Source organism: Lagopus muta, chromosome 10, assembly GCF_023343835.1.
Source record: "Lagopus muta isolate bLagMut1 chromosome 10, bLagMut1 primary, whole genome shotgun sequence".
Classification (NCBI taxonomy): domain Eukaryota; kingdom Metazoa; phylum Chordata; class Aves; order Galliformes; family Phasianidae; genus Lagopus; species Lagopus muta.
In genome coordinates this window covers 16056690-16069409 of record NC_064442.1, presented here as the reverse complement: position 1 = coordinate 16069409, position 12720 = coordinate 16056690, and the positions used below count along the sequence as shown (strand labels likewise).

Sequence of the window (12720 nt, the reverse complement as noted above, 5' to 3'; positions counted from 1 at the left end):
AAGTACTTGTGCAGACTGTGTAAAAACACTTGAATTTGCAGTGTTGCTGTTCAGCATCTAAGTGACATCTAAGTGCCCACAGAGGACAAATGGCAAACCTCTTTCAATGTTTCCAAATATTAAATTCTTTCAAAATTTCACCCATAAAACAAGTAATACAACAATGACTCCACAGGGTTGGCTGCTAACACAATTAATGTACTTTCCTGATTCATATCATCACTGTGGTTCACAAATACAGGCACAGAGGAGACAGATCATTTTAATGACTCCAAAGTTAACCACACAGCAAAATACAAAGAGTGACAGTACTGTTATATCTCTACTACATAGGACCATAAAGAACCTGCTAATAGCATTCAATGAAAGGGTTTATTTTCACTTCACTTTTAAAGGTATGGCTGATGCCAATTAATGATAGTTATTACACAGACAACTGGTTTCTTCTGTTTGTTTCCTGTACTGTCAACAACATACCCAATAGTGTTACCAACATCCTTTCTCTCTCCTTTTTCATTTTATAAGAATCAGACTCAGAATGCATGCTTTGAGCAGAAATCAAGATCTGCTACATCTGCAGGCTAATATCTAAACCCATAGTAATATTCCTGTCTCTCTGCCATTTTTGAAGAATTCTGGAGATTGCTGCTGCAGCACCCCAACTCTGGCTTCATTACAATTGGTTACGACAGCACCTGTTACATTCAGACCTGTGCTTAGAAAGATGCTGAATTATCACCACTCTGTTCATTAAACTCGTTCTGAAAAAGCAAATGCCATTCAAATGAATGCTTCCTGTCTGTATACGTCAGTTTTTTTGTTACTTCTATTCAAAACTTCGGCAGTTTTCATTCTCCTCAGGTTCAACATGCTTCAGCTATCTGACCTGACAAACTAAGCTCTCCCTAGCCATGGCTCCCCATCTGTGATGAACTTCCTTAGGTTGTTCTTATCTGTTTACTGCTTACTTGTCACGAATAAAAACAAAGAGAAGCACCATTTGTTCTAACAGAATCTACTACAGTGGTTTACTTCACCTGAAGGAAGTTCTGGCTGGAATTTATCAGAGCAAGCTGTGCACTGAGGTCTTCTGCCTGAGCCTGACTTCCTCTCACGCCTTGCACCAACTGAGGAATGTGGTCTGCAACATTCTGTAGTAAACAAAGGGAGAAACTTTCAGCATATCAATATGAACAAACCCCTTGACATAAAACAAACTCTTTCAGGATGACTGGTAAAATTCACAGATACAATGCCTTATGCCTTCACAAAATCTGCTTAGGAGTCCACGAAACTGAATTAATACATAACAGGATTTCTCAGAAACATTCCACTCTTATTTAGAAATATTTGTTTATGTTACTCAGTTTAAAGATCCTACAAGACAGCCAAGATTCTTCTGATTAGTTACGTGCTTACACAGCATTCAGAATGACTTTGTTTGCATGTATAAATGTTCGCAGGTTTTCAAATGAGCATCTTGCTTTAAGAAAAACAAAATTGAGCTCCTCAGCCTACTTTTCCTTGGCAATCTTAATTACAGTACAGCTGTAGCATTCTGAAATGTGTATTGTCAAAGCATTATTCCCAGAGTGCCCAAACTCACACTCACATAACTGCTTGTCTGTCTACTTCACATTAATCTTACCTTGACAGTGCAATACTGAATTCCCCCCCCCCCCAACATACCAAAGTAGCCTCCCCTATCTAATAAATTGTAATCAGGATCAATTTAGAATAAATTATAATGTATGTAGTGAATCAGCTTCTTCTTTCTTTTTAATTATTCATGCTAAAATAGCTTCCTGAAACACAATCTTGACACATATTTGATTTTTTTTTTTTTTTTTTTTTTTTTTTTACGATCTGATTTGTTTCTTTCGTGGTTTGGTTCTCATTCCCTGCACAACTGCTCTTATGAAGAATATGATTTTGCCTTCTATTGTCCTCTTTTCAACTTTTACTTTTTTTTTAAATACAATTTCATTAAAAACTGCAAAGTAACATTTGTCTAGCATTGGTTAGAAAGTAAGCCGTAACTTGTAGCATAAAACCAAAACAGAACAGCTTCTTGACACAAGGACTCTGAATTTTCACTCGGAACCATAACAACACACTTGACTTCAGGCATTTGGCATTGAATTGTGACAGGTTTACCTTACAGCTCTGCACAAGTTGCTGATGGGCTGCAGTGTTCTTATTTGAAACAGCTGCATTCTGAGAAGCTGCAATAGTCTGAGTAGCAGCAGCTGCAGCTTGTTTAGCTGCAATCTAAGGATGAAAGGAAACAGTTAAAAACTTAGTAGTTAAGACTGAGAAATTCAGAGTATGAAGTACTCTAAAAACACTGAGAAATCTTCTTCAAATGCCTGCAATTTTTGTTATCAACCTTCCCCTCTTGCAAAATCACAAATTCCAACAATTTACCCAAGATGTTCCAACACATTATGCAATACTCCTCTTTCACTGGCCCACTACATAAAACCACGTTTGCAAGTTCATCCTCACCATCACACACTTCATTCCTATGTAAGGAGTTATGTATTATCAGGGCATTATAAAAACCACCTTCTCCATAAAGTTTCCTTGAATTCAGTTGGCAAATTTGAGGCACGATTTATTTCCGGAAATATTTCTGATTTTTTATTCTACAGAAAGCAGCTTAAATACGCTTATGAAAAACTGTTATTTAGTTAGATTATCTTGTTTGTCTAATCTGCTGTGTATAAATAACTTTCAGACTACTAAAAACATTTTAAAATAGATACTATGAAAGATTTTTTTTTTTTAATCTGTCTTTTCTACATTTCAGCTGAGAACAGGAAGATAAAACCTGGCCTAAAAACCAAACTATGGATAAATTTCATCTTACAGTGCCTTTTTCGCCTTGTCTCTGCCATCAGTTACTATGCATCTTCTCAGTTTTATTTCTGTTTCTTTGGATTCTGTGAGTGACTTAACATTTTATTTGGATATGGTGCATTTCGACATAACTTCATAGGGAACTTCACATGTACTGATAAAAAGCACCAAAGGATATTCTGTGTCACTGACAGATCATATAGATAATTGAAACAGTAAAGAAGGAGTTTTAGCTCAGCTGTTTGAAAACTTTTCTGATTATATGGCTAAGCCACCATCAATTATTTTCTGAATCAAATGCTTACACCACTTTTACTCCATCAGTGATAAAAGCTCTTCAATTTTCCATATCAGACTATGGTATCATATGCTAGCATTTTAAATTTCAGGCCTTGATTCCAGAACTGATCTTACAGTGCTTAGTATTTTTCCTGAAGTATGCCTTTCTAATTACTTCCTTATTACTTATCTAGAGGTTTATCGAAATGAACTGAAAATTCAGCAGAACGTGTTCCCAACCTCTAATCTGTTGACAATTTTCTTCTTGATGGCATTTTGTGCAGCAGCATTCGTAGCAACCCGCAGTCCCTCCGCTGCTTCTCGCAGACGCTGCTGCTGATCCTCATTTTCAGGATTGGCTGCAGCTCCCTGCACAAAATTTCAGAGCAAAATACATCAGCCACATAAGCTGAACTTGAAGAGGTGAATATAGAATCTTCAGTTACAGTCTGCTACAGTGGCCTTTATTTTCTTTGTATTGCCTTATCCAAAACTAGAACATTAGACTATCGGAAGAGCACTAAACCACAAAACAGTCTAAGCAGAAAATTTGTTATGAAATGTTGTTACTGTTGTTTACTGATACTTTAGTACTTCAAGGAAGTGGAACATCTGCTTTGTATACTACTTTTTGCATTGTGTGCTACTTCAGATGGCTGGGGAAAAAGTTGTTATATAAAAGGATGCTTCTGTGATCTGTAAAACACATTATATGAAAAAATGAAAAAAAATGGAGGTTTTGTCCATCTGAAGTCTGAGAAAGTGCTGGAAAGTCAAGCTATGATTGTAGCTTGGCATATAGGTCTTCTAGAGGCCTAGGAGAATGGCTAGCCCTGATTTGTAAACACCTTTTGAGTACAGGATCTGGGACTCAATTCAACAAACAAACCCACCTTGTGAATTTAAATAAGTTTCTAGCACAGAAAGGACAGAGGAGTCTAAATATGTGCCTGTCCTGTGAGAGCAGACATGGAGTAGGGGCTGGGGAGGTGCACACAGGATACAACGCATACAACACTCCCTAGAGAGAGGAAACTGTAACTGAAAGAAACAGAGGCAAAGCAGCACTGTTATGGCTTCTGCCTGTTGGCAGAGATTATTGTGGTTTCTGGTTCTATTTGAGCTGGAAGACTGGTAAAGGAATTTGCATCGCAGTGGCCATGACTGGTGGTAACAGCTCAAACTAGCTTGGGTCATGACAACCCTGCACACAAATCAGCAAAGCAGAACAAGAGTTTTTAGAAGCAGGTAACTACCAAGCAGACAATTTATACAAACTTTTCGATATGCCATTAAATGCAAAACACCTACAGGACAAAAAAAACAGTTTCTACTACAACATACTACATGCCTTCTCCTCTTTGTGCCTAACTACACCATTTTAGGCTGACAACTGCTTCAATTTCCCCATACCTTTGCAGCTTCCACCATGCGGGCTGTAGAATCTGCAAGGAGCTTCGCAGCTGCCAGGAGCTTTTTTGAGTTTTCCATGTCAATTTCTGCTTCAGCATCTGACCTCATTGCATTGACGAGATCTGAAGTTGCTTGAGCCAGCACCCTGGCCTGCCGTACCATTTCACCTATGATATGCAAATATGTTTTTACTGCCCTACTCTTTGCATTTGAGCTTCTGTTTGAGAAGTCAACAAGATGAACGTAACGCAACATTTGCTGAAGTATTCTTTTCATTTCAAAAAGGACAGGTAAGTAGTTCACAACCTAGGAGCTTCACAAAGTCTTGATGACAATGCATGTGATGGAAACTGCTACAGGGGACATGCAGAAGAAATGCAGTATTTATATTAGATAACTAGACAAAAAGCAAAATAGAGTATGTCAAGCTCAGGCAGACTCCTGGCACAGTGAAGATTAACAATAATACTCTCAAATTACAGCCTAGATTTCACTCCTATAATAAAAATTACCCCCTCTTGCCTATTCTTTTACGGCATTCCTTTTGGGAAATTATCTTCTATCTAACAACATAAGCTAGACTAAGAGCTCTTTCAGGAAGGATTCAACATTAATAAGGTGTTTCCAGCCAAAACAACAAGGGGTGTTCAGGTCAAAGGTCCAATTCTTTTCAAATTAAAAAAAAAAATTAGAAAGAAAACCAAAGCCATATTTTTTTCAGGTGCAAAGCTAACATGTAAGGCTACAGCATTAAATGTAGAAAATGAAAGTGTAGTAGCTGTTACCAGGTATTTCCCAGTGTCTACTTTTGCAATCAATGTTTTATCCAAACGTCTAACTCAACTCGTACTCCACATTTTCTGCAGTTAACATTCCCTTTAAATGCTTTTTGCTACAGCAAAATCAAGGCCAGCAAATCAAACTTAGGGAATAATCTGATTGGTAGTGATATAGCAGTCCCAAGCCAAACCATCCAGATCATGATTGTAAGGCTATGAGTAATTGGAAACACCACCTGAAATCTGAATGGCTTTTACTAAAATCCAAGTACAGCAAGCATAACAAGATACTTGACTGTGAAAGGAAGCATTACCAAGATTATCCTTCATTGCATCCTTCTGTACAGAAGCTGAGTGGTTTATAAATGACATAAAACTTAACACGCTTCATCACACGTATCTACTAATTAGATTCCTTAGGATAGCTACAGAACATTACAATCAGTTCTATCAATTTCAATGGGAAGATTAGAAACAGTTTAGTAAGCAATGCATCTTTTAAAAATCTTAATCAGATTTCTCAAAGCTGCTTCTAGGGGCAAAATACACTGAGAACTCAAATTACTTCCCTACACGAGTTCCGCTAGGAGAGTGTTGCGCAGCTGAAATGAGTTCCTTGAAATAAACACGGGAAATAATCTGAATTTACAGGACATTTAATTTTTAATTGCCTCATACTGGCAGTACTACAAATAAAAAACTCTGATAGTGAAGTACTTAATTTCCCAGCCTTGTGTTCAGATAACACAAAAGAAAAAGCAGACAAAAACCATAAAAATCCCAAGAGATACCACAACTGCTTTTTAAAATTGATGCCAGTTTCAAATAATGAATGAGTTGTATAGATATCAAATAACACTGTCCCTTCTTATTGACAATTATCCCATTTTTAACTATTGAAGTTTCAATTTAATTTCTTACTTCCTTAGCAGAAGGTCATATTGGGTCATTTAAATGTTGCACATCTCAAGGCTGCTGGTTCTAGCAGCTGCACATTTTAGAAACATCGTTAGAATAAGCACTCGGGTATCTGTCTACCTGTTCAGAGATGAGAACGTGCTGCACAATTTTGTTAAGTGAAGCAGTAAAAGAAAACAGGTGGAGTACTGAAGTGACTGGTTAGCACAGCTTTCACTGATGTTGAAGAATATTCATTCTATCTAGCACAGAGCTATGTGCATTTCACTGACATAACGTCATGGGTTGAACACCTACCTAGAAGTACAGAACTCTATTTGAAACGTGCACATCTCTGAATCATGAAAAGCTACTATCCATGAGAGAGACTTACCAGCATCCCCCATTGAACTGAAAATACTCTCCGTGACACACATGATGGTATCTGTGGCCTGATCATAGCGTCCAATAGGCTCTCCCCTGCTTGCAAACTGGCGGACATGCTGCAAGAGGTCATTCAGGGCTTGGCTGACAATGCTGGCAGCTGCACTGACCTGCTTCAGTAACTCAGTGTCATCTGTGGCAGCCTGGCAGGCCCTCACACAGTTCTCCACTGAACGGTCCACCAGTTTTCCTGCCTCGATCAGCTGTTCCTGGCATACTGGAGAGCTGATGGTAGGACTCACAACCTGCATGTGGGAGGGAGACAAAGCATTCAGAAAACACCTTATTTGCAAGTTTTCCAATTGCCAGTGAACAAAACATCTATTACATTACTGTTTGCCTCAGATAGAAAACCCTGAAGTTAGTATTTAAACAAGTGATTTCAGACATCTAAATCAGGAATCTAGGCCCTGGAAATTCATTTTCATTTAGGTGTCAAGAAAGGAGGCTGGCTGCCACTTCATTCTACATCTTCAGCAGCCATTGACTTCAGCAAACATGACACAGTGGATCTGGGTGATAGGCAAGCACGGAGCTCCTCCAAACTAAATGTACACTTGACACACTTCCGTACTCTGCAGTTTCCAAGAAAATGGAAGTTTAATTGGAATTGATTTGTAAAGCCTTCTGATACCAGCCTCTTGTTTGTTTGTTACAGGAGAATACTTGGCACAGACCAAACAGCATTCTACTCATGAAGTTACAAAGACAGGTAATAAATTCTGTAATCTATTGGAAACTTTCCTTATTTCATTCAGGCATACCTAGACAACTTCTAGCAATGGCAAAACTGTGTATATCTTAGGAAAAACAGTATGCCGCTGCCTATCTTATTCTGTGCTGAAGAAATTTATAGGCAGTAACAATGCCAAGTCCAGATAATGAAAATTCATACATATTCATTAAAAAGATCCCACAGCCAAAGCAACAAGGTGAAAATATTGAAGATATAACAGTTAAAATGGGCCATTAGTTTTATTATGAGCCACCTGGATGTTTCAGAACAGCTGAATACCCATTTACCAACACAATCCTACAGAAGCAGAACCTGCAGATTTCACAAGCAGTTTCTAAAATAAGAACTGTGAATTGCTTTAATTTTTAATGGGAAGCAATTGTTGGCCAAAAGCAATAGCTCTATTAAAACAATTGAGCTACTGCAAAACACAGTAAATACATTTGAAATCAGCATCACTAACTTGATTTTCATTAAGTTTTAGATTATGTGAATTCATTGAAATTTTAGGCTTCAACAGAAAACTTGCACAGCCTCCCCAGGCAAGTCTTATTTCTTATACTAATACTTCTGAGGTTTGTCCTTTGCTCATTACCATCAATTGAAGAGATGAGCTATATTATTTATGGAACCTTCTTTGGCAATTATGGCAGCACCTCGCATCCTCTGGGCCACTCTTAGCTACACTTACGGGAGACTATTTATTTATCAGCAAGTCTGATACCAACCAAGTTTACAACTCTGTATATTGCCTGAGACTACCAGGAATGTACAGAAGGATGCACCCAGACAGATTTTTTGCCACATCATTAACACTGCTAGCCTCACCTTGGCACAAGCCACAAGCTGGGAAGTAGAGAGTGCACACTGTGTAGCAGCAGCAATCACTCTGTTCTGCAGGACTGTATCTTCAGCAACCTGTGCTACATTCTTGGCCTTCAACACTAACATAGCAGCAGCATTTGCAACAGCTTTGGCCAGACTCATCAGAACATCCTAGAAAAATAAAGGGAAAACTCAGTCTTATAAACGTAAGTACGTGCTTTGCTAATGTAAGATCAAGTCATCTCAAGGTAAACAAAAAAATTCTATGCATTAAAACAAAATAATCACTTCAAGAAAGGCAGCAAACGTAGCTATTTCTTAGAAAACTGAACAAAACAATCATAGCTTTATTTTCATCATCAAATTACTGGGCAAGTATGAACCATCTAACTTGAAAACAGCTAGGAGCCCACAAAGAACATGTAACAGTTTGGGACATGGAGCTGTTCATCTTCATCTCTGGAGAATACACTACCAGGACAGAAACATCTGGAGTTTAGCATTAAACGTGCTAAATGTGGTAAAAAGATGAAAACCTCAAGGAGCAAACTGCTAACAAAAGACAGACAGTACTTGAAATTAATATTAAATTTGAGTACTTAATTGTGGTTAACAGTAGAACTCCATTTTGGAAGATGTCATTTCCAACCAAATTATTTCATAATTTACAAAGTAAAAATATTGCTGATCAAAAATACATGTAACAGGTCTTAATCCCAGAACATTTTTCCCCTTGTATAATAATAGTTTAGTTTCTTGAAGATGAAAAATCAAAACACAAATACTGCAGAAATAGTTCAGAAAATTTCTTCCTGTTTTCCCATTTGAAATGCTACATTTCATATACTTCTTGTTTGTTTGTTTTGTATGGAGCTGTGAAGAGACACTACAGATACATTGATGTGCAGTTTTCACGTGGGAGCAGAAATGGATTTTAATTTCAGAAACTGAAAAAAAACGGATTTGCATTTTAAGACATGAAGGCATCATAAACCACCCCTCTCCTTACCCATCTACAATTCTTTCATTTACCCAAAGAAGAAAGCAGAGGGTAGGAATATATATAAAACTAGCAGTACAGATGATAAATCTGATGAAACCTGCAGACAGATTTATTAGCACATCAAGGGTTTAAAATGGCCTGTAAGTTTTATTTTGCATAAGATACCCTCCAGAGGTCTATCTTTTGCTGTAGAATACTTCCTCTCATTTCTCAATCAAACCTGTTGTTGGCATTGAGTGGGGAAAAAAAGTTTTTAATGATGCATCTAAGGAGAACAACTTCAAACTGCTAACTATGTGATTAAACAGGCATTATCCTTTGACAATCAATAATTTTAATCACCTTGTAATAAAGCTATGTAGTTCTGACAGTAACAAGCAATCCCTTCTTTACCTGGAACCTTTCATCTGTTTCATTCTCTCCAATCTGTCTCAGTAGCTCTCCACTGGCTTGCCCAATGCTTCCAGCTGCAGTCAAAACTGTCTGTCGAGGCTGCAAAAATAATGGTGAAATGAATTATTTGAAAGAAAATGAGCTTCACTTAAAACCTTGGATTTCCTCAAGGAATATCTGCATTAGCATGCAATCAACATAACTAAGAAAAATTATACCAATAATTCTTTGGAAAAATCTTCATTTTTCCCTATACACAGCTGGTTTATTTTGGGAGTTTCATCTGCAGAATGTGAGATGAACTTGGGAGATTTTGAATAGTGACTACTGTAATAGCTCCTCAGAAAAATAAGGATGGACAGACAATTTGCCAACTGATCTTAATGCAGATTTCACATTTCTTCAGTACAAATGCCTGAAGAGACTAAAAGCAAACTAGCTTCAGATTTGAACTGACAACAAACTGATCCAGATATCCTATCCAGGTTAGTACTACTTTCATTTCTGGAAAACTACCAAGTTAACCTCTCATTTTATTTGTCAAAGATGACAAACATAGTAAAGAAATAGATCAGAAAAGAGCATCTCTTCACTTCCAGCTGGCCTCAAAATGGACTCTCTGATAGCCAATCCTGAGCCAATGATTTACATTGGCCATGCCTCTGTGGTAACATAATTCTAGAAAGTGGAGAAGTGCTGCACAACAACAGCTGGAAGAGGGGAGTGGGAAAATGTAGAGACATGACCCTGCAGGTACCAAGGTCTATGAAGAAGAAGGGGAGTTCCAGGCACTGGATGAGATGTCCAGTTTAAACCAGCACACTCACCTCTCCTGAAGTAGGCTGAACAGCCTTCAGCAAGTCTGAGACAGCAATGGCCAATGTTCGAGCGGCTTTCAGGAGGTCCTCCCCACTTCCAACTTCATCATCCATGAGAGCAGCAAGCAGTTTCACACCTTTAGACATCTCGGTGAGGTTGGAAGAGATGGTTGTAATTGCACATCCCACAGCAGTGTAGTCAGTGTCAACAGGGTCACCTGTAGAGCAAATATTTTTCATGAGAAGAATGCTTCAGTGGTTACAAAGGAAAGTGAGGCAGCCACCCCGTGCTGTGATCTGGTGAGAGACAGCAGATAGATGTGAAGATGGCCAAACAATGCCAACTAAATAATTTTAGTGTCATTTAAAAACTAAGGTCTGCTATCATTTTTCCAATCTTTATATGTCTCTTAAATAGAACTACTCTTCATCCAACGTTATTTACTGAAAAGTCCATGGTTTCAGCTATCTTTTCAATTTCAACCTTCAAAGAACTGAAAATAACCCAGTATTAACCCCTTTAAATCACTCAGCTCCTTCAATTTGTAATTTGCTGAAGCAAAAATATTGTCAATAAATATCTACAATCTCTAACAAGTGTTAAACAAGCAATGCTTTTTTGTAGAACATTGCAGAGTGCTCTGCTGAATAAGCAAGCTACACTTTATTTTCACCAGTGCAGTACTCTCAGCATTAACGATGACAAAACAAAAATCAGAAAATTGGGTAGGTAGCTTGTTTTGCATGTCAATGCACACACTATTGGACTATTTTGAAGAAAACTTCTCACAAGCTCCCTCACAGTCAGTCCCTATAAAACTTGAATTGGACTGATAAATAATTAGGAGACTGCAAGCAAGTCCTTCCCTTTGAAATTTACCTGCTGTAAGGTTAACAACAGATGCAGTTCCTGCAGTGATAGCATCAACCTGAGAGTGTATTTCATGTTTTGATTCATCAACCTTGTTCTGAACCCATACTCTTGATGCCTGAAGAGCAAGAACAAAAACCAAGAATGAAGGACTGCACTAAGGCTGCAACATGAAATCCTGAGTTAATCTCCCATTCCTTCACAAATCTTTAAAAGTGAAACAGAGGACAAATACCAAGCCTTTAGGAGAAAAATGGAAGTAAACACTTTGTATTGCTAAATCTCTAACCACAGAATTCTCATCAACTCAACAGATCTACTTTTAAGGTGAGCACCATAAACAGCGTATCCATGAAAGGTTATGACTCTTTACTGACAGTCTCCTATGAATTGCAGTTTCTTGATCTGACCTCCTGAGTTAGCCTGGATCAAAAGTTACAGAATCATATATTATTCTTTTTCATTTGGTTATATTTTTCAAGGTCTAGGAGATGGTTGCACTCACCACAAGTATTGTTAATAGTTTGCCTTTATTTGTATATATGCACATGAAACAAACAGAACCACAAAGTTATGCAAGGATGGCTGCTACAGCCAATCTCAGAAGACTAAAAGTGAGTTGGAGCAGTGTACGTTTATTCCTTACAGCACAAAACATTTAAAAGCTTCAGAGATATCATTTTATCTCTAGGGACAATTACTAAACCGGTCTGTAAACACTTCAAGCATTAACATCTATTTCTATGGAGACTAGAAATACTCACCATGTCCTGCCCTAGAGGTGGTAGGTTATCAACCTCACTGAGGTCAGCTTGAGCTTGTTGAACAGCATGCATGCTGGTATTGATAGTCCCCATCAGGGCCTGCTGAGCTGAAGTCTGAAAGGCAGAACAAGGAAATAGCTATGCCGTGTTCCAGAGGATACTTCAAGCAGGTGTTACATAGCCATTAAAAGACAGAGCGACAATACTAAGCTAAGATCTCCCTGATGCAGAGGAGGAGTTAAAGTTCACCGAAACTCCACTCACAGCCCTTATCCTGCCTAAACCATTTTACACTGACACTCCTCTGTACTTGCACGCATTTATAAAACATTAAACTTGCAGCCACCGAGGTCAAACAGCTACACATACTACCCTCCAGTAGTAAATCATGAGCTTAAGTATTGAGTATACTCTCTTAGCCTACTTAAGCTTTTCAATATTCTTAATTTAAATGAGAAAATTCAGCATCAAGCCTCCTATTAAATTTTAAATTGGTAGACCACTGACAAGCTGCATATGAGCATTTTTTCCTAAAACTGTTTACTTTTGACAGTCTTTAAAATGCTTTTTTAAAGCTCCTGAATACTGTATTAACTGCTTGGAAGTAAAGAAAAGGCTGGAAAAGCTAGTTTTAAG

The 12720-nt window shown here is 37.9% G+C and overlaps 2 protein-coding genes across 10 annotated transcripts in view; one reads left to right on the top strand and one right to left on the bottom strand.

Annotated features, from left to right (window-relative positions):
• The window catches only part of RPS27L (ribosomal protein S27 like), a 334929-nt gene that overhangs the window by 175025 nt on the left and 147184 nt on the right, over positions 1 to 12720 (top strand). The window lies entirely within an intron of this gene.
• The window catches only part of TLN2 (talin 2), a 147834-nt gene that overhangs the window by 62267 nt on the left and 72847 nt on the right, over positions 1 to 12720 (bottom strand). For all 8 annotated transcript variants that reach the window (XM_048955828.1, XM_048955831.1, XM_048955827.1 and 5 more), the window contains 10 exons: positions 12085 to 12198; positions 11330 to 11438; positions 10459 to 10667; positions 9632 to 9730; positions 8239 to 8406; positions 6625 to 6919; positions 4555 to 4721; positions 3382 to 3510; positions 2158 to 2271; positions 1038 to 1151 (listed from right to left, as the gene is read on the bottom strand). In XM_048955828.1, coding sequence (XP_048811785.1) covers positions 1038 to 1151; positions 2158 to 2271; positions 3382 to 3510; positions 4555 to 4721; positions 6625 to 6919; positions 8239 to 8406; positions 9632 to 9730; positions 10459 to 10667; positions 11330 to 11438; positions 12085 to 12198 — 1518 coding nt within the window. The remainder of the gene's footprint in view (positions 1 to 1037; positions 1152 to 2157; positions 2272 to 3381; positions 3511 to 4554; positions 4722 to 6624; positions 6920 to 8238; positions 8407 to 9631; positions 9731 to 10458; positions 10668 to 11329; positions 11439 to 12084; positions 12199 to 12720) is intronic.